At 33.5% G+C, this 22,989-nt stretch overlaps 1 protein-coding gene across 2 annotated transcripts; it reads right to left on the bottom strand.

The window, feature by feature from the left end:
• Positions 1–7,019: 7,019 nt before the first annotated feature.
• Positions 7,020–22,094, bottom strand: LOC132713204 (uncharacterized). Of its 2 annotated transcripts, none has more exons than XM_060695692.1 (7): positions 21,961–22,094; positions 21,213–21,375; positions 20,787–20,837; positions 20,047–20,178; positions 8,034–8,138; positions 7,408–7,470; positions 7,020–7,077 (listed from the first exon to the last, which is right to left on the bottom strand). In XM_060695692.1, exons 1-6 carry the CDS (start codon positions 22,024–22,026, stop codon positions 7,409–7,411), a joined length of 579 nt encoding a protein of 192 aa, XP_060551675.1. In that variant the 5' UTR covers positions 22,027–22,094; the 3' UTR covers positions 7,020–7,077; position 7,408. The 2 variants fall into 2 exon arrangements, with proteins under 2 accessions (XP_060551675.1, XP_060551674.1); XM_060695691.1 differs by lacking the exons at positions 7,020–7,077; positions 7,408–7,470; positions 8,034–8,138 and adding exons at positions 17,828–18,129; positions 18,459–18,521; positions 19,433–19,537.
• Positions 22,095–22,989: the final 895 nt, after the last annotated feature.

The raw sequence follows: 22,989 nt of genomic DNA, 5'->3' as shown, positions 1-22,989 counted from the left end.
AAGAACTGAGACTTGAATACAACCAAAACACTTACAAAGCAATGGTAACAAAATCAATAAAAAACAACCAAATAAATAAACTTAAAAATAAAAATAAAAGCTTAAAAAATAAAATCGCTCAGCTAACAAACAAAACAAAATATTTATGTCGCAAAAAAGTAACTAAAAATAAAAACCAACAACACAATCGTTATAACACATGCAAAGCCGGATTCCAACATAGGGAAGGCAATTGTCACCGCGAAAAACAGCAAAAACATAGAGGGCAATACAACAAAAATAAACGTCATTAAGGGTGTATTGTTTACAAAAAAACAGTAATTAAAATATATATTATAAGTAAATGGTACTTACGCTTTTCAGCAAAATCGGTGCTTTATGTTCACAATATATTTCTGTAACTAAATATCTAACGTAAACAGTATTCTAATTTAATAATATTTATTTTTGTTATATACATATTTATGCTCCATTTCACAGGAGTGAAATAGTCTTAAAGGAGGGAGAAGTGTTGTGCGGCCGAAAAATGATAAAATTCTTTTTAAAAAAAATGAATAAATATGCATGATAATTTTGTTTTAAACACAAATATTTTTAAATATAATCATTTTCTAAAAGGTCAAATTTTCAGAACAATGTGTGAAATTTCGAATATGTTAAGTTGCAAATATTATATGTTTTAATAACAGCAGTCAAATTAATAATTATGTAACCGGAAGATTAAATATGGCTTTTCCTCTTTGTCCAATCAACTGTGCTAAAAGTTTTATTATATAAAGGTGATAAAGTCAATTAAGCTGTCTGTACTTAATAAGTTTTTAAACCTTATGACTGATAAAATGTCCAGGTGATGATTGTTGTTATAAATTCTATGTTGCTATGTTACCTTATTTTGTATTGAAACCTTGATTGGTCATTTTGTTATTTAAGACACAAAAATGTTAAATTTTTATTGGTCAGTTTAAAACGAAACCATTTTTAGAAATTGTAAAGATAGAGAAATCGAACAGTTAGATTTTGGATTTCCAATTAATAACGTTGTGGCTCTCCACTAGAAATATTTGTTACTGCTTTTTAATATCTACCTTGTATTTGTTAACGTCAGGATAACCTGTGTATATTTTACATATTATTAAAATTTGTGGTATTCCACTGAAAAAGAAACAATAAATGATAAAACGGAACATTGTGTTGAAATTCAATCCACCTTCAGTAGAACCATAAATTAGCGCATAATAGAAGTATAGAAGCAAGCATAATGTAAGTCCCAATATCATAAAGCAAGATGAATAAATGCACTAATTCTGTTCCATAGAAAATGTCACCTCATGTGTTCCGTAATTTTCAACATTATTTGTAGCTATGATTTTTTTAAGTTGTTCATTTTGTTTTCATATATTTTGCACTTATTATAGTATTTATGGTTTAAAATAAATATTTAAAAAGAAATTTGAAATGTCAAAAAATATCATTTCAATACCATAAACACAACTGCGCCCCCCCCCCCAAATAAAAAACAAAAAAAGTCAGGTTTTATAAAATGCCAACAGTAGGAATAGAACTATAGACCTCTCATACATCAGTCAATCCTACTGCGGAAGTAACGATGACGTTTACATTTTTAGCAGATATGACTTTCACTAATATAAGTTTTATAGTTTTTTTATTTTATTCTTTAAATGGATTACTGATTTATCCGTGAAAATTATATTTGATAATTTAACTGTAAAAATTATGAAAATATAATTTCACACTTTTCAATGACAAAAACCACTTTCTTAAGATTTTCCCCATGTGGTACCTCAATTTTATTTTTGCTGACAATTCTGACAATGTCAGGCTGTTTCGAGAAAAGCAAAGCTGAAATTGATAAATACGTAACTTAAATGTCAAAAGTAATAAATATAATATTCACCTTAATTACCAATCAGGTAATATCGTCTTTTAATTTTTTGTTTGTTTTATTTTTACAGTCTGAAAAATTCATTCCTTCCACATGCAAAACTGCTCTTGATGACATTTGGGCATATTTAAGTTTACCATCTTGTTTAAAAATAAGTGACTATTTAATTTGAAATTTAAAGTTAAAAACAACAACAACAATAACAACACCATATTTTCATCGAGTCATAAAATGTCTGAAACCGGGAGATTGCTACGTGTGTTTGCTATACCATGGCAGCTCTCGAAAATTTTGGATTTCAGTCACGGTTTTGGGAAAATTCCACAAGAAGATTATCACATCATTCCGGGTACCCACCAATAAATTTCCAGGATATCTTAAAGTAACAGCAAAGTTATCTATCCAAATATTACTTGTAAAAAAAGAGTAATATTTTCTTTGATATATATATAAAAGTCACGTGGGTTGGCTACATAGTAGAGGTGTTAAAATATAATTGTAATACACCTTTTGTTAGCCATTGAAATAGAATTTTATGTATAAAGGATTTTCAAAAATGGTTATTATTCAGAGCGGGCGCAATGGTGCAGTGGTAACACTATCTGCCTACAAATCAAGGGGTCGTGAGTTCGATCCCCCGCTACTCCACTGAACGAATAAATGACTACAAGACTGACAAAACCAGGACATAGACACAGAATGACGGCAACGATAGAAACAAGAAAAGACCTTAACGGAGCAGGAAACAAGTACCGAAAGTACAACACCGAAGACGACGTCCGATAACAGAAGGAGGAACGAAGATAAGAACTGACAACAAGCAAACAGAAACGAGGACCGCTAACAGAAGGAAGAACAACAACTAACAACAAGCGAACAGAAACGAGGACCGCGAACAGAGACAGGTACCGTTAACAGAAGAAGTGACAACAAGCTAACAGAGCGACGACTGATAACAAAATAACAGGACAAGGACCGATAAGAACTGACAATAAGCGAACAGAGAGACATCAACTGATAACAGAAAAAACAGAGACCAGGACTAATTACAAAAGAAAAAGGACGAAAAACGATGACAGAATAACGGAGACCAAAGACGGGAACCGATAACAGAAGAACGAAGTCGACGACCGATAACAGAAAAAGAGACGAGAACCGATGACAGAATAACAGAAGAACGAAGTCGACGACCGATAACAGAAAAAGAGACGAGAACCGATGACAGAATAACAGAGAAGAACAAAGACGAGACCCGATAACAGAACAGGACAGGGACCGATAACAGAAGAACTGACAACATGACAACAGAGGCGAGGATTAATAACAGAAGAATAAGACGGGGATCGATAACAGAGATGGGAACCGATGACAGAAGAATTGATAACATAAGAACGAAGGTCCTGACAAATAACAGAAGAACTGACACCAAGAGAAATGCGAAGAGAACCGATAACAGAAGAACGAAATTCACGACCAATTATAGAGGAACTGACAGCAGAGAAATTCGACGAGAACCTATAACAGAAGAACGAAGAAACAACCGATAATAGAAAAACGAACACCAAAACTCAAGAGTACTCAGAGAAATAAGTTAATGTATATTTTGCATGCACACGTTTTAACCCCCTCACACATAGCACGTTATGTAAAAGTAGGCATCAGAGTAGCCGCTCTATATGCTTTCATAGAGTCCCAGATAAAATACATGAAAGCTCTTTACTTAGCAGATAGGAAAGGAAAGAGTGTAGTATTCGCTGCCTTTATGATTTAAGTACTATCTTTAATATTACTTCTATATTACAATTATATTGGCCTATAGAAAAATGTTTGTCATCTTGGATTTTTCGGCCATATTGGATTGTTTTTTTACATGCTTTGTGACAAATTTCAGGCTCTTCCTTTCCTTAAAACTTTTATTTGATCTATCATCCATTTATGATAAAGAAATTTGGCGGCCATTTAAGTGGTCATTTTAAATGGCCATTTCAATGGTCAAGATCAAGTTTAATTAATTTAGCTAAATGTGACACATAAGAAACTTGACTAGGTGTAGATGCGGCTTTAAGTAGTAGTCCGTACAGACAGTACTAAAATATCAACTATTTAAGTAGTTGCACATTAAGAGCGGAGCTTCGTAATAATGTAAAATTCTCACTGGGGGTATAGATGGGAGTGTGGGGTATTGATTCCCCCGAGGGTTAAAATATCATTTTAAAGGCCCATTATGCTTTTATTTGTTTTTCTTAAAAACTTTATTTTATTTTGATGTTCTTTTATATTATCAAAAAAATAGTCATTGGCCAATCAACTGTTGCTTTTTGACAATGATGAGTACAGTTATAGTGAATAAGTATTTTATATGGAAGTCAAATACTACATTGTTTTGACTACCTTTATGACAAATAATTTCACATTTATCGCTACTTTATTCAGGTAACAAGCATCTTACATTTCTCTGATACCATTATTTTAACATTATAAAATTCATGTTTGCTCTTTCTAAAGAAGTATGTCAGATTTCCCTTGAAAATGTCTCCGGCGTACTGTTGTTACGGTGCTTACAAAACCCTTAAGTTCGTTGATAACCTTAATAATGTATTTGTAAAAATCACTATTTATAGTCCGATCAAAAAACTTGATGTTTCACCAGAACATTGCAATAGAGTATATTTATAGTTCTTTGGGAAAAAAATCAAATTTTTATTCTCAGCATAATATTATTTAAAATGGGGCTCAACATGTCAATTAAATGACTGACAGAACGGGATATTTTTGGCAGCATCTTTGAACTTTAGAAATACATTATTTCTGTACTAGAGTATTTTGAACGATGACATTTGTGACATAAAGTGACATTTGCAACTTTTTTTTTTTGATATTTTTTTTTGTTCGTACTTATTTTTTTCTGTTTGTCGTACATATTTTTTGAAGACATATTATTTTAGTTTTGCATACATATTCTTTTTTAGTTTTGCATACATATTATATTTTAGTTTTGCATACATATTATTTGAGTTTTTTGCACATATTTTTATTTTTTTTGTAGATATTATTACATGACACCATTTGCAAAGTAGAGGTTTGGATAATTACGCCATTTGTAAAACGCCATTTTCAAGCACTTCGCCATCTGTAAATTACAGTTCCCCATTTGCAAACACCATTTACAAATACCAACATTTTCATTTTTGGAGGTATTAAAAAGATAACAACACATTTTAGTAGATATTTACATGTACATGTATATACATGTATATATATATATATATTTTTTCTAAATCAGTGGAATATAAGGATCTTTTATTGTTCATTATTGTAATACACCAGTCATTTGTAACCACTTCCCTTGCCCCCAGGGGAATGCAGGTTAAAAAAGAATCGTGTTTTGATGTCTGCACTGTACCGAGGCATAAGGCAGGAATTTTATTATCTGAATATCCCCCGCAGGGCGGAGATTTTACCAGTGGTCGGCTTGGTTTAAAGTCAATGCCCCCCCCGCGCTATTCTCATGGGGTGAGGTTGAGTGGTGCATATTCATGGAATAATAACTGAACACCAATCAACAGCCCTTTCCAAATAGACACTAATTTAATAGTTAATAAAAATAATATAAAAAAAAAAACAATAATTATAAAAAATAAATATGTCATGATTTAAAAAATGGGCCGAAAAAGGTCGGCCGAAACCAGACTTGCGCGGCTAAAAACGACTGGGCCGATTCCAAAAATTGGCCGAAATGTGACCAAACCACTGTGCTAGTTTTATACTCAACTATGGGCTGTTATGAGATGTGAAGACTGTTTCGATTGGCTAAAATATGTACGAAAAACAAAAAATAAAATATGTACGAAAAACTACGATAAAAATATGGATGCAAAACTAAAAAGAAAAATATGAATGCAAAACTGACAAAAAAAATATGTATGCAAAACTTAAATTAAAAAAATGCAAATTTCACTTTTAGTACTTAGCCCAAGTATTGAGCGCCATCTTAAACTCCACCTCAAATATTTCAATGTCGCAGATCGAAAATAAGTCATTATTCAGTATTTAAGCAGAACTCAGATTACACATTTAGACCCCTGGAACCCAAAGTGCGTTGACATGTAGCATATTAACGCACTTTGGGGTCAATTTCTCGATTTTGACCCCAAAGTGCGTTTGACCCCAAAGTGCGGTGCGAAGTTTAACGCACTTTGGGGTCGGACCCCAAAGTGCGTTTGACCCCAAAATGCAGTGTTACAGTGCGCAGCGAAAACACGCTAATTAGCGAGGGCGCGGGGCGAAGTTTAATAAATAAAACTTCGCCCCGAGGTAGCTGGGCGCTTATTAGCGTGTTTTCGCTGCGCACCCCCGCCATTTTAACACGTTAATTATCGATCTTTTGCTTGGAGGGGTTGCGGGACGAAAAAACACTTATTTGCGAGGGCGCTCGGGAAAATTTAATTTATTTAACTTCGTCCCTCGCCCACGCTAATTATCGTGTTTTCGTCCTGCGACCCAACCGTTTTATTTCTTAAATCTCGCTCCGCGCTACCTCGGGGCGAAGTTTTATTTATTAAACTTCGTCCCGCGCCCTCGCTAATTAGCGTGTTTTCGCTGTGCGCCCCAGCCATTTTAACTTATTAATTTTCGACTTTTCGCTTGGCGGGGTCGCGGGGCGAAAACACGAATGGCACAAATCAGCCACCATATTTATAACTATCTTAAGCAGGCACTCAAATCACGTGCAAGATAACAGTTATTTAAAAGTGTAAGAAGACACTTTTTTGAATAGCTCTGCTGGGGGTGTAGTTGTAGAAAGGCTGAAAGTGCAGTTGCCTGCTTCTGGAACGAATCTACCGTCATTTGTATAATACAAACAATACACAAAGGCATGTTTCAATGGATTTTATTGGTGAAAATAAAATTCAGAAACTTTTTTATGACAAAAATATATTAGATATTAAATCGATGCCTAAGCAGAACATGAAAAACAAACGAAAAAAGAAAAAGATAGTAATGGAAAACGAGGAGAAGAAAAATACACACACAAAAATAGAACAATGGAAAACAAAACGAAAACAAACACACAAACAAACAAAACAAAACAGCAACAAAAAAAACAACAACAACAAATAAACAAAAACCCAGACACACGTTGTTGCTTTTTTGTTCTTGTTATACTTGCTGCTCTGAAATTAACAAAAAACAAACTGAGTGTGCATGTTGTATTGCTCTTCATAAACAATCAGGGTAACTTATTTATTCAACTTTGTATATTTTAAGAGATGCCCAGAGAGTATCCGTTACCGAGATCAACTACATTTTCCTTGATCTTTAGAGCGAGGTTAGAAGTCATTATGATACATACATAAACAAAGTAAAAGGTTTTAATTCAGCTTCTGACATTAGAAATGTTTTGTTTTTATTTAAAGTAATATTTCAGAAGGCATAACACAGTGTCCTTACTTTAACTTTAACATTTCAAACTATTTCAACGTTGGATTAAATACAAATCTTACCTTACACGCTAACAGGAGGAAGGCCGTCATCAATGTCGTCATATCCGGTTATGCCAAATGCTTCTGTAAAAATATATGAAAAAAATAGAACAATTATTGTTTTCATTCCATAAGTTCAATGTATCAATATCTTTTGTAAATTACACGTTTTAGTGTTATACAGAGCATTTATTAGGAGAAGCTTTTATCTTGGTCGATTCTACGTCGATTAACGACGCCTATTTTGTTTCATAATATATGAAAAAGTTTTCTTCAACGATTGAACTAAGAATTGTATTGGTGGATATTTATTGGTTTCTCACAAAATATTAAAGCAATTCCACTGAAGTACAAATTCATTAAAACTTAAACTTTTAATTTCTAACAAAAAATCGGCTTGGGCAATTAAAAACAATAATATATGCAAAAGATAGTTATGAAAATAGACCTAGAAATAAATTGGAAATCGTATTTTTGTTCTTTATTTTTTGTCGTTCTTTCACAAGTAGAATAATTATTCTGGAAAAACGGAAAAAGCGAATGATGTGAAATTTTCCCACAAGTCTACAACTACATCAGATGGAACATGATATTTATTTCCAGTAACATCATGCCATTGTGGAGTCCCTTTAAACAACCATTCTTACCCTTGAATTCTTTGACAGTTTTAGGAGCTCTAATAGCAGAGTGGTTAATGTCCACATCCATCACAATATTTGACAGGCTCTCCGTTACAGCCATATCAGCAATTTCTATAAAGAAATTAATGATGTCATATAGACTCAAAAGTATATTACTCAGAATTAAGCCTATATGACTGAAATACTGTTGGAAAAAGGGCGTAAAAAATGGACACAAACAAAACTCAGAATTAAAATAAAAGTTATTATAACATGGCTTTGCGGTGGTTTATAGAAATATATCAGTGATATAAAACTGGTAATTTCCACTGTTTGAAACAGTGAAATTATCACTTTGATAATTTCACTGTTTTGAATTTAAGCCCCCTTACGTTGTTTCAGTGAAATACCAGCGTACACAGTACTGGGTACCAACTTAATGACGTGACGTCGTAAAATGACGTCCACGTTTGTAATATTATTTGGCGCGCTTTTCATTCAGTATTAGGTTTAATGTCTTTTTAAAACGTTTTCTTTGCATATAATAAAAAGAAAATTTGTTTTTAATTTAAGTGTTTAAGCATCGAAATATTATTTCCCCTTGTTAAACCAAAAAGTTCTATTTCACTCGTGGCTGGCCGCCACTCGTGAAATAAATACCCTTTTGGTGCTCACCACCGGTGAAATATATTTCCGATCTTACACTGAACTAAACCCCCAAATAATCCTCTATTTTATTACTAAAAAAAAATAGGGAATTGGGTATATTGGTTAAAACCATTTTGTTGGGTACTTGTCCGACAAGCCGCCGGGACTAGGATAGCAAAAACAGGTTACCGGGCCAGTCCCAAGGAGTAAAAATGGAAAATTTTATTAATGACCGCATTCTGAACTTTGATTGGGCTAATCGGAAAAATTTCCAAAAAATTGCCACTTTCATATCTGAGAATTGATTATCAGCTGCTTCTTCACTTTTTCCGTTCATTTTGTCGCCCAAAAAAAAATGAAACCACCTGCCATTGAGCCTTTGGAAGTGGTGGTTGACAGGCAAAAATGTTTTAATAACTAAATGCTAATTTTCCATGCCCTTTCCTTACTACAGACGTGTTACAATTGAACTTATGCATCAATCAAATCATTATCCATGCCTCTTCTCCGACTAATCCCTTACAAATTGTTACACCATTTGACTTATGCATCAACCAAAATGACTTACGGCTGAATGATACCTGGAGGACAATGATTATGTTGTCCGTCTGCTGCCTTCAAACTGGGGTTATGGGCCGGTTTTTGTTGCTAGGGCAACTTTCCTGTCTCAGAGGTGTCGGGGCTTGCCTTGGTTCTATGATGCATGCCAACGAAGTCTGCCGACTAAAAAAAAAAAATTTTTAATTTCGTTTACACTTTTACTTTATATTTTAATTCAGAACAAAAGTCACACAATTACGATATAAATAGGAGTTATTTTTGTTGTTGTTGTTGTCTTACATAACGACCATTTTTTAATTAAAGTACATTTGCACTTGAGTAAAAAATCGGCCTTTTCAATGCTGTGGTCAAATTTTGGAAGATTTTTTTTAGATATTAAAAAAAAGTAAATTGTAAAATAAATAGTTAAAAGTACATGACTTTATTTAAAAACTGACAGGACCCGTTGATTACAGAGAACAGAAGGTCATGACAAATAACAGAAAAAAACGACAACCAAGAAGGAAATGCGAAGAGAACGAAACAGAAGAACGAAACGACAACCGAAATAGCGAAAAACCGAAACACAAAACTCAGAGTACTCAGACAAATAAACGTTAATGTATATTTTTGCCATGCACACGTTTTAACCCCCTCACACATAGCACTGTAACACCGCACTTTGACCCCAAAGTGCGTTAAACTTCGCACCGCACTTTGGGGTCAAACGCACTTTGGGATCAAAATCGAGAAATTGACCCCAAAGTGCGTTAATGTGCTACATATCAACGCACTTTGGATTCAAAGGTCTAAAGGTGTAAAAGAGTTTTGCTTTAAATACTGAGTACTGACTTTTTTTCTATCTGCGACATTGGAATATTTGAGTTGGAGTTCAAGATGGCGGTCAATACTTTATGATGCTTTGTAACACCGCACTTTGGGGTCAAACGCACTTTGGGGTCGAACCCCAAAGTGCGTTACGCACTTTGGGGTCGGACCCCATAGTGCGTTACGCACTTTGGGGTCAAATTTCGACCCCAAAGTGCGTTAAACAGGTACATATGCATTTTTCAACATCAGGCAAACGACCGCACTTTGGGGTCAGAGAAAATTTTATGTTCATTATGTTTGAAATAATATAGTGTAGTCAAAGCCAATGGTAAACAAAAATCAAGGTATTAAATAGACACAAAACATGTGCCCTGAATCAATAGGGATTTAAATGGTCTTGATTAGTAAGTGAAGAACTTTCACAAAATAAATCACCAAAAAATAATAATTTGTATCAATGCAGCACGCCTCCAGATTCACGCTAATTTTCATGAAAATTTTGAAAAATTATTTGAATGTATAATATAGTTTTAATAACCAAAAGGAAGCAATTTGCACATTATCAATGGCACTTATAACTTACGTTAATTACCAAAAAGTTGTCAAAATATGCATAAATAGCCCTTAATGCGTTCGTAAACGCAGTAGGAATATAGTTCTAAATATTGAAAACTCAGTCATTGACCGCACATAGCATGTAAAATATTACTTTGAATCTTGAATCATTTTACATTTCCTTATAATCGTAGTACATATTTCTCAGTTTGATTTTTATTGAAATATTTTGACTCATCTGGAGGCATGCAGCTTTAAGCTTAAAATATGTTTTTCTTAAATTTTCCATTTATTTTAAAAGAATGTACACCTTTCATTAACTCCATTGTTTTTAGCTAAATGCATCATTTTCCCGTTTTGTTATTTACACATTTTACAGAAATATGATAGTCTTTTGCATAGACAAAGGTATAAATTCTGGGTAATCTTAGTAAGACTTTTCAGTAAAAAAGCCTGATAATATGTTAAAATAGCCATTAATTTAGCTAAATGTGACACATTAGAAACTTGACTAGGTGAAGATGCGGCTTTAAGTAGTAGTCCGTACAGGCAGTCAAAAAATATCAACTACAAATGTATTTAAGTAGTCGCACATTAAGAGCGAGCTTCAGAATAATGTAAAATTCTCACTGGGGGTATAGAGGGGATTGTGGGGTATCGATCTCCCCGAGGTTTAAAAATAACATTTTAAAGGCCCATTATGCTTTTATTTGTTTTTCTTCAGCTTTTTTATTTTGATGTTCTTTTATATTATCAAAAAAATACACATTGGCCAATTACCTGAACCATCTTTTTCATCTGTTGCTTTTTGACAATGATGAGTAACAGTACTGTTATAGTGATAAGTAGTTTTACATGTTTTATATGGAAGTCAAATACTACATTGTTTTGACTACTTTTATGACAAATAATTTCACATTTATCGCTACTTTATTCAGGTAACAAGCATCTTACATTTCTCTGATACCATTATTTTAACATTATAAAATTCATCTTTCTAAAGAAGTATGTAAGATTTCCCATTAAAAAAGCATCTGGCGAAGGGGAAAAAATATTAACTGCATTTATTTCATTCCTTACATATTTAAAATGGAGCTCAACATGGCACCAAAAGTTATCAAGTAAATGACTGACAGAACGCAAAACATATTTTTTTTAAAGGTTTTGATCCCATATTTTTTTTTTTATTTTTTGCAATACAATTTTTTTTTTGATTTTTTGGGTTTACAAAATTTTTTTTTTGTTTTTTTTTTTCCATTTTTTTTTCTACAAAATTTTTTCCCAATGACGCCTTTTAAAAAGTAGGTTTGGTTTAATTACCCATTGAAAAAACACCATTTTCAACAAATTCGCCATCTGAAAATTTTACATTTTCCCCCCATTTGAAAACGCCTTTTTTCCCAAATACCATCATTTTCATTTTTGGAGGTATCAAAAAGATAATAACACTTTTTAGTATATATATATTTACATAGACATAGATATAATCTATGTCTCTGATATATACATGTACATGTATATATATATTTTTTTCTAAATCAGTGGAATATAAGGACCTATTTTAGATCTTTTATTGTGCATTATTGTAATACACCAGTCATTTGTAACCACCTCCCTTGCCCCCGGGGGAGTGCGAGTTAAAAATGAATCGTGTGATGTCTGCGCTGTTCCGGGGCATAAGGCAGAAATGTTATTATCTGAATATCCCCCGCAGGGCGAAGATTTTACCATTGGTCGGCTTGGTTTAAAGTCAATGCCCCTCCCCCCGCTATACTCAGGGGGTGGGTTGAGTGGTGCATATTTCATTCACCAATCAACAGCCCTTTGCAAATAGACACTAATATAATAGTAGATAATAATTTTTAAAAAATACACTTATTATATAAAATACATATGATTTAAAAAATGGGCCGAAAAAGGTCGGCCGAAACCAGACTTGCGCGGCAAAAACGACTGGGCCGATTCCAAAAAATGGGCCGAAATGTGACCAAACTACTGTGCTAGTTTTATACTCAACTATGTGCTGTTATGAGATGTGAAGGCTGTTTTGATTGGCTAAAATATGTACGAAAAACCAAAATAAAAAATATACGAAAAACTTTAATAAAATATGAATGCAAAGCTCAAAAAAAAAAATATGAATGCAAAACTGAAAAAAATATGTATGCAAAACTTAAATAAAAATATGTATGCAAAACTTAAATAAAAATAAATGCAAATGTCACTTTTATGCCACCGTAATTTTGTTATATGAACAAATTATTATTATTATTGGATATTTTAAGTGGTAAAATTAATGAAACTTTTATCACTTAAGCATCATCAAAGTATTGACCGCCATCCTGAACTCCACCTCAAATATTTCTATGCCGCAGATCGAAAATAAGTCAGTTCTCAGTATTTAAGCAGAACTCAGATTACACCTTTAGACCTCTGGAACCCAAAGTGCGTTGATATGTAGCATATTAACGCACTTTGGGGTCAAATTCTCGATTTTGACCCCAAAGTGCGTTTGACCCCAAAGTGCGGTGCGAAGTTTAACGCACTTTGGGGTCGGACCCCAAAGTGCGTTTGACCCCAAAGTGCGGTGTTACAATGCTTAACTGATAAAAGTTTCATTAATGTAACCACTTGAAATATCTAAAAAAGTGTGTTCATATAACAAAATTACGGTGGCATAAAAGTGACATTTGCATTTTTTGTTTTAAGTTTGTATACTTATTTTATTTTAGTTTTGCATACATATTTTTTTCAGTTTTGCATTCATATTTCATTTTTGTTTATCGTACATATGTTATTTTTGTTTTTCATACATATTTTAGCCAATCAAAACAGCCTTCAAATCTCATAACAGCCCACAGTTGAGTGTACAACTAGTAGAGTGGTTAGGTCACATTTCGGCCCATTTTTTGGAATCGGGCCAGTCGTTTTCGGCCGGGCAAGTCTGGTTTCGGCCGACCCTTTTCGGCCCATTTTTATATTATATGTTATTCTTATTTAATTATTGTTCTTTTATTATTATATACTGTTATATTAGTGTCTATTTGGAAAGGGATGTTAATTGGTGATCAGTTATTATTCCATGAATATGCACCACTCAACCCCACCCCCTGAGAATTGAGAACTTATGAAATTTAGGTCAATTCCTTAGCACATTCAGATAATGTACAGAACTGGCCAGGTGTGCCGGCTCAAGGTCGGGGTCACAGGTAAAAGGATAAAGATTTGGGTTTCATGTCCGCTTCTTATTTCAGAAACCCCATGAAGGATTTAAAGGCACCTTGTGACAAATGTTAACCACAACGAAACCATATGCAGAACCTTTCTTTGGGTTACCGCGGATACTGAAAAATGAAAATGTTGGTATTTGCAAATGGCATTTGCAAATGGGGTACTGTAATTTACAGATGGCGAAGTGTTTGAAAATGGTGTTTAACAAATGGTGTAATTATCCAAAACTCTACTTTGCAAATGGCGTCATGTAAAAATATGTACGAAAAAACAAAAATAAAATATGTACACAAAAACTAAAATAAAATATGTATGCAAACTAAAAAAGAATATGTATGCAAAACTAAAATAAAATATGTCTGCAAACTAAAAAAGAATATGTATGCAAAACTAAAAAAAGTATGTATTCAAAACTACATGTAAAAAAATATCTACGACAAACAAACAAAAACATGTACGAAAAACAAAAAACAAAAAAACGTATACAAAAATACAAATGTCACTTTTATGCCACCGTTCAAAATACTCTAGTACAGAAATTGTGTATTCCTAGAATTAAATGATGCTGCGAAAAGTATCCCGTTCTGTCGGTCATTTACTTGATAACTTTTGGTGCCATATTGAGCCCCATTTTAAATATGTTTGGAATGAAAAAAATGCAGTTAATGTCTTTTTCCAAAGAACTATAAATATACTCTGTTGCAATGTTATGGTGAATTTTTTTTTCGATCGGACTATAAATAGTGATTTTTACAAAAACATTATTAGGCTTATCAACAAACTTAAGGGCTTTTGTAAGCTCCGTAACAACCGTTCACTAGAGGCTTTATTATGGGAAATCTTACATACTTCTTAAGAAAGAGCAAACATGAATTTTATAATGTTAAAATAATGGTATCTGAGAAATGTAAGATGCTTGTCATCTGAATAAAGTAGCGATAACTGTGATATTATTTGTCATAAAAGAAACGAACACTGTAGTATTTGACTTCCATATAAAATACTAATTCACTATAACTGTACTCATCATTGCCAAAAAGCAACAGATGAAAAAAATGGTTCAGGTAATTGGCTAATGTGTATTTTTTGGATAATATAGAAGAACATCAAATTAAAAAAGCTTTTAAGAAAAACAAATAAAAACATAATGTGCCTTTAAACGTTATTTTTAACCCTCGGGGGATCAATACCCCACAATCCCCTCTATACCCCTAAAGAGAATTTTATATTATTCCGAAGCTCCGCTCTTAATGTGCGACTACATAAATAGTTGATATTTTAGTACTGCCTGTACGGACTACTACTTAAAGCCGCATCTACACCTAGTCAAGTTTCTTATATGTCACATTTAGCTAAATAAATGTCTCTTTCAACATATTATCAGGCTCATTTCTTACTGAAATGTCTTAATAAGATTTCCCAGAATTTATACCTTTGTCTATGCTAAGACTATCATATTTCTTAAAAATGTGTAAATAAAAAACGGGAAAATAATGCATTTAGCTAAAAACAATGGAGTTAATGAAAGGTGTACATTCTTTTAAAATAAATGGAAAATTTGAGAAAAAATATTTTCAGCTTAATAATTGATACAAATTCTTTATTTGGTGATTTATTTGGTGAAAGTTCTTCGCTTACTAATCAAGATCAGTTAAATCCCTATTGATTCTACTATAATTCAGGGCACATGTTTGTGTCTATTTAATGCCTTGATTTTTTTGTTTACCATTGGCTTTGACTACAATATATTATTTAAAACATAATGAACTTTAATTTTCTATGACCCCAAAGTGCGGTCGTTTGCCTGATGTTAAAAAATGCATATGTACCTGTTTAACGCACTATGGGGTCGAAATTGGACCACAAAGTGCGTAACGCACTATGGGGTCGGACCCCAAAGTACGTAACGCACTTTGGGGTTGGACCCCAAAGTGCGTTTGACCCCAAAGTGCGGTGTTACATAGCACGCTATGTAAAAGTAGGCATCTGAGTAGCCGCTCTATATGCTTTCACAGAGTCCCAGATAAAATACATGAAAGCTCTATACTTAGCAGATAGGAAAGGAAAGAGTGTAGTATTCGCTGCCTTTAAGATTTAAGTACTATCTTTAATATTACTTCAATATTACAATTATATTGGCCTATAGAAAAATGTTTGTCATCTTGGATTTTTCTGCCATATTGGATTGTTTTTTACATGCTTTGTGACAAATTTCAGGCTCTTCCTTTCCTTAAAAGTTTTATTTGATCTATCATCCATTTATGATGAAGAAATTTGGCGACCACTTTAGTGGTCATTTTAAATGGCCATTTCAATGGTCAAGATCAAGTTTAATTTATTTAGCTAAATGTGACACATAAGAAACTTGACTAGGTGTAGATGCGGCTTAAAGTAGTAGTCCGTACAGGCAGTTCTAAAATATCAACTATTTAAGTAGTCGCACATTAAGAGCGGAGCTTCGTAATAATGTAAAATTCTCACTGGGGGTATAGATGGCAGTGTGGGGTATTGATTCCCCCGAGGGTTAAAAATATCATTTTAAAGGCCCATTATGCTTTTATTTGTTTTTCTTAAAAACTGTTTTTTTATTTTGATGTTCTTTTATATTACCAAAAAAATAGTCATTGGCCAATTACCTGAACCATCTTCAACTGTTGCTTTTTGACAATGATAAGTACAGTTATAGTGAATAAGTATTTTATATGGAAGTCAAATACTACATTGTTTGGACTACCTTTATGACAAATAATTTCACATTTATCGCTACTTTATTCAGGTAACAAGCATCTTACATTTCTCTGATACCATTATTTTAACATTATAAAATTCATGTTTGCTCTTTCTAAAGAAGTATGTCAGATTTCCCTTGAAAAAAGTCTCCGGCGAACGGTTGTTACGGTGCTTACAAAACCCTTAAGTTTGTTGATAAGCTTAATAATGTATTTGTAAAAATCACTTTTTATAGTCCGATCAAAAAACTTGATGTTTCACCAGAACATTGCAATAGAGTATATTTATAGTTCTTTGGGAAAAAAATCAATTTTTTATTCTCAGCATAATATTATTTAAAATGGGGCTCAACATGTCAATTAAATGACTGACAGAACGGGATATTTTGGCAGCACATCTTTGAACTTTAGAAATACACAATTTCTGTACTAGAGTATTTTGAACGATGACATTTGTGACATAAAGTGACATTTTTTTGATACTTTTTTTTGTTCGCACTTATTAACGCACTTTGGGGTCAATTTCTCGATTTTGACCCCAGAGTGCGTTTGACCCCAAAGAGCGGTGCGAAGTTTAACGCACTTTGGGGTCGGACCCCAAAGTGCGTTTGACCCCAAAATGCGGTGTTACAGTGCGCAGCGAAAACACGCTAATTAGCGAGGGCGCGGGGCGAAGTTTAATAAATAAAACTTCGCCCCGAGGTAGCGCAGAGCGAGATTTAGGAAATAAAACGGCGGGGCGCTTTTTAGCGTGTTTTCGCTGCGCGCCCCCGCCATTTTAACACGTTAATTATCGATCTTTTGCTTGGAGGGGTCGCGGGACGAAAACACACTTATTTGCGAGGGCGCTCGGGAAAATTTAATTTATTTAACTTCGTCCCTCGCCCACGCTAATTATCGTGTTTTCGTCCTGCGACCCAACCGTTTTATTTCTTAAATCTCGCTCCGCGCTACCTCGGGGCGAAGTTTTATTTATTAAACTTCGTCCCGCGCCCTCGCTAATTAGCGTGTTTTCGCTGTGCGCCCCAGCCATTTTAACTTATTAATATTCGACTTTTCTCTTGGCGGGGTCGCGGGGCGAAAACACGAATGGCACAAATCAGCCACCATATTTATAACTATCTTAAGCAGGCACTCAAATCACGTGCAAGATAACAGTTATTTAAAAGTGTAAGAAGACACTTTTTGAATAGCTCTGCTGGGGGTGTAGTTGTAGAAAGGCTGAAAGTGCAGTTGCCTGCTTCTGGAACGAATCTACCGTCATTTTGTATAATACAAACAATACACAAAGGCATGTTTCAATGGATTTTATTGGTGAAAATAAAATTCAGAAACTTTTTTATGACAAAAATATATTAGATATTAAATCGATGCCTAAGCAGAACATGAAAAACAAACGAAAAAAGAAAAAGATAGAAATGGAAAACGAGGAGAAGAAAAATACACACACAAAATAGAACAATGGAAAACAAAACGAAAACAAACACACAAACAAACAAAACAAAACAGCAACAAAAAAAACAACAACAACAAATAAACAAAAACCCAGACACACGTTGTTGCTTTTTTGTTCTTGTATACTTGCTGCTCTGAAATTAACAAAAACAAACTGAGTGTGCATGTTGTATTGCTCTTCATAAACAATCAGGGTAACTTATTTATTTAATTTTTTATATTTTAAGAGATGCCCAGAGAGTATCCGTTACCGAGATCAACTACATTTTCCTTGGTCTTTAGAGCGAGGTTAGAAGTCATTATGATACATACATAAACAAAGTACAACGTTTAAATTCATCTTCTGACATTAGAAATGTTTTGTTTTTATTTAAAGTAATATTTCAGAAGGCATAACACAGTGTCCTTACTTTAACTTTAACATTTCAAACTATTTCAACACTGGATTAAATACAAACCTTACCTTACACGCTTACAGGTGGAAGACCGTCATCAATGTCGTCATATCCGGTTATGCCAAATGCTTCTATAAAAATATATGAAAAAATAGAACAATTATTGTTTTCATTCCATGAGTTCAATGTATCAATATCTTTTGTAAATTACACACTTAAGTTATTTTTTTTTTGTTTTAATGCGTTTATTTAAGGTCGCCGCCGGAAACCCATATGGGCGACCGTACACTCAAATCGGGCCATCCTAGAGCATCCCGCCGAGATTTTTTCTTTGTTTTTTTTCCAGCTTTATTGGTGGAGGAAGACCCTAGGTGCTCCTCCGGGCATTATTTCAGGCACGAGCGGGAACCTTGGTAGAACCACCGACCTTCCGTAAGCCAGCTGGATGGCTTCCTCACATGAAAGATTTCGATCCAAGTGAGAATCGAACCTACAGCGGTGAGGGACCTGTGATCTCAAGTCAGCGATCTTAAACACTAGGCCACGGAGGCCGCCCACTTAAGTTATTTGTTAAGAGAAGCTTTTATCTTGGTCGATTCCACGTCGATGAACGAAGCCTATAACTTTGTTTCATAATATATGAAAAAGTTCTCTTCAACGATTGAACTAAGAATTGTATTGGTGAATATTTTTTGGTTTCTCACAAAATATTAAAGGATTTCCACTGAAGTACAAATTCATTAAACTTAAACTTTTAATTTCTAACAAAAATCGGCTTGGGCAATTAAAACAATAATATATGCAAAAGATAGTTATGAAATAGACCTAGAAATAAATTGGAAATCGTATTTTTGTGCTTTTCATTTTTTTGTCGTTCTTTCACAAGTAGAATAATTATTCTGGAAAAACGGAATAAGCGAATGATGTGAAATTTACACACAAGTTATTGGTTAACAACTACATCAGATGAAACATTAATCTCGAAAATTTATTTTCAGTCCCGTCATGCCTCAGTGGAGTCCCTTTAAACAAAAATTCTTACCTTTGAATTCTTTGACAGTTTTAGGAGCTCTAATAGCAGAGTGGTTAATGTCGACATCCATCACAATATTTGACAGACTCTCCGTTACAGCCATATCAGCAATGTCTGTCAAGAAATTTATGACGTCATGTACAATCACAAGTATAATATTCAGAATTAAAATAAAAATTATCTTTACAAACAAAAAATAGGCCGTGGTAAACGTGGTTAAACCATTATAGGTCCAACAAGTGACGGGAATACGATGGCAAAAAGTTACCGGCAGTTAAGGAATAAAGATGAAAACATGATACGACCGCATTTGACTTTGATTGGTTTATCGAAATTTCCAAGAATTGCCTCTTCATATCTGAGACTGGATATTTAGCTGGATTATCAGCTGCTTACACTTATTTCCGCTCATTTTTGCTAAAAAACACAACCACTGCATTGAGCTGCATGTGCGTTGACAGGCAAAATGTAATAATTAGAGTAATTTTTCCATGCCCTTTATACTACGAACGTTGTCATAATTGACTAATAATGCATCAATCAAATCATTATCCATGCCCTTCTTTCCTTCTTTCTACCTTACAATTGTTACAATTGACTTATGCATCAACCAAATGACTTACGGCTAATGATACTGGAGGACAATGATATGTTGTCGTCAGCTGACTTCACTGTTATGGCGGTTGTGTTGCTAGGAAACTCCTGTCTCAGAGTGTCGGCTGCCTTGTCTATGATGCATGGCACATATTCTGCGACTGAAAAAATATTTTTATTTTCGTTACGTTTTATTTGATGTAATTTAGACTCAGTGTCACACAATATGACATAAATAGGAGTTATTATTGTTGTTGTCTTACATAGTATCATAGTATGGTTTTGTATGTGACGACCAATCATTAATTCAAATACATGTACATTCAATTTCGATAATGAATGCAACATTTGACATGTTTTTTAGAAATACCAAACATGTGTTAAATGAATCTAAATAATTGATTTAGAACATGTTTAACAACTAAAGAGTTGAGCTGAACTTGCAGTTTTGTCTCGTAAAGTTAGCCAAATGTAAACAAAGTAGTATTTTAACTCCCTTTCAAATACTAATTCACTCTGATTATACAATTGCCAACAGAGCTCAAGATGCAAAATATAGATAACGTATGTATAGCAAATGAGTATATTTTTGGAAACTGTGACAATATTCCAAAACTAAACAATTTTTAAGAAATAAAAATGATAGAATTTCTAAGGCATAATGGAATGTCCAAAGTTTGACAGATTGGGTGGGGGTGGGGGTGTGGGGAAGAAGTACTCGTAATGATATTGTTAAAAAAATATAAAAATAATACATGACTGTATTTACCAAGTCTGTCGTCTGTTTCGGTCTCTGTCACTGTTGCATCAACAGCATCGTCTTGAAAAGAATGTGTTTTCAAATGTTAATGTTAAATATGTTTAATACGTTGCTACGTTTTTGCGCGTATATTAATAGAATGAACATAATAAAAAACAAACATAGGGAAATGATCCTTACACTTATTCTTTATGATAATAATTATGTCATATAGGTTTTAGAAGTTCCAGTATAAGGCTAAAAGAAATTGTTATTATGGGACTTAATTTTGCCAATCTTTGTGCTTTTTATACTGTCTTTCGTTTAGTCTGATTCACACAATAATACCAAGTGCTTCAAAATTCTTGTCGTACAAATATTACAGCACTAAAATTTGTGAGTACATTACAGTGAGAATTCGTTTAGAAAACATAATATACAAGCAAGTAACTATACCTGTCGTAGATGACATTTCAGGAACAACTTTGTTTGACTTGCTGACCGTCTTCACGACGACCATGTCGGCAGTACCTGTTTCATTTAATAGGGTTTCCGGGTCAAGAGTCTTGCCTCTTCTTGAATAATATCTTTGGCGCAAGCGGTTTCGAAATCTTGCAAACTATAAAAAGAGTAAATGTTTATAAACTAAAGAAGAACTCATTTTTCTGTTTCATTTTTGCTCTAGAAAATTAACAACACTGCTATGTATGGCTATTTAAGAATCACCAATTTTTCATTTGTTGTTTATTTTCAACATTACGAGTCATACTTATTTATCATCTTTTATTATTTTATCATCATTACCATTTTATCATTAACACCATAATTATAAGGGTAATAATAATCATAATCATAATATAATTCCTCCAGATTCATGACACTTTTTATGAAAATATAAAGTAAAGTAACATATTGTGAAGGAAATAAAGAAACTCATTTTCACATCGCAAGGGGCATTCACCACCTAAACAAATTTAATTTTCTAAAAACACAATATACCGATAATTCAGTAATAAATCGCACATAACATGAAGTTATTGAATCATATAACCCTTTCTTAACACCACAGTACTTTTTTTTATCAAGTTTAAGTTTTATTGAAAAAGTTTGGCACATTTTTAGGCATATTCACAGCTTTAAATCTACCAAATAATTCTTGTTTCCCTTAATTATGCACAAAATTGAGTGTTTTAATTCTTCTCACCCTTTCGTTGCAAGATTTCTTGAAACTTATTAGCCAAACACAACAGCCTGGATTTTCACTAGCCATTAATTATCCATTTATCAACGATTTATTAACACTAACAGCTTGTGTAATTTTTCGGACGCAATATGACGCTGCTAATGAGTAACGTCAACTTCTTCTATGACGTAACAACGCTGCGTGTAATGTCTACCCATAAATCAAAACATCACCGAATGATCGTTAGTAACGGAAAATTTACAAACATTCGGACCACTTTTGGCGATTTCCACAACTCTTTGTACTAAGTAAAGCTGAGTTGTAGCGACTGTTTTTTAAAGTGAGGAACTTGTCCGAATACCAGCTATGGCAGTGTTTTATTTTCGAAGTTTGACGGAAAGGGACAAGCAGGGAAATTTTGCGGAGCTTCGATGGATCAATGCCAATTTCATATTTGAGGATCATGTTATTGAGCGTCTTATTACATAAATACGTGACATTAAAATATAAAACATCGTTATTTTAGTAGTTTCTAGTTAAATCAGATTATTTAATCCAATCAAATAAGAAACAAACGCAAAAAAAAAACGTTTCAATGTCCTACTAGATTACCTGCCGAATGTCTTGTCAGCAGGGAATTCGGTAACATTTCAATGTACTGCTGAAAGTATTGCCAAATGTCCTACCAGAAGAAAATTCGGTAAAAATTCAATGTCCTCTGATTTCAGCCAGCAGATGCAATGTCCTAGTTGCTGCATGTCCTGCCGAATGTCAGCAATTGATTTGTTAAAGTCCTTCTACTTCTACTTCTATGATGAACTCGTCTGTAAATCCGCTGTGCAGACATCAGCGACGAGTCACCGAGTCCAATCGTTCAATTTGCCTGCACCTTAGACTGAATAAAAGCGATAATAATAATTTTTAAAGTCTTATATTTTCAGCAAGACCATATATTTCTTTTAAATAACAATTTTTATTCTTTAATGTGTTTATTTATTAATGTGTTCTTTACGTATTTAATCGTCGTATAAGTTAAATAAAATTACTCGT

The sequence above is a fragment of the Ruditapes philippinarum genome, unplaced genomic scaffold, assembly GCF_026571515.1.
Source record: "Ruditapes philippinarum isolate M1 unplaced genomic scaffold, ASM2657151v2 ctg7159_1_1_1_1, whole genome shotgun sequence".
Lineage (NCBI taxonomy): Eukaryota > Metazoa > Mollusca > Bivalvia > Venerida > Veneridae > Ruditapes > Ruditapes philippinarum.
This window is presented reverse-complemented; position numbering and strand designations above follow the sequence as displayed.

What these genes read in the sequence shown, in the direction of transcription:
- LOC132713204 (XM_060695692.1), bottom strand. Translation starts at nt 22,026, where the DNA reads ATGGCTAGTGAAAATCCAGGCTGTTGTGTTTGGCTAATAAGTTTCAAG. An exon ending in AGAAATCTTGCAACGAAAGG is followed by an intron (nt 21,376 to 21,960) that starts GTGAGAAGAATT and finishes CTCTTTTTATAG; the next exon opens with TTTGCAAGATTTCGAAACCG. An exon ending in GTCCTCCAGTATCATTAGCC is followed by an intron (nt 8,139 to 20,046) that starts GTAAGTCATTTG and finishes ATTTCTTTATAG; the next exon opens with AAATTGCTGATATGGCTGTA.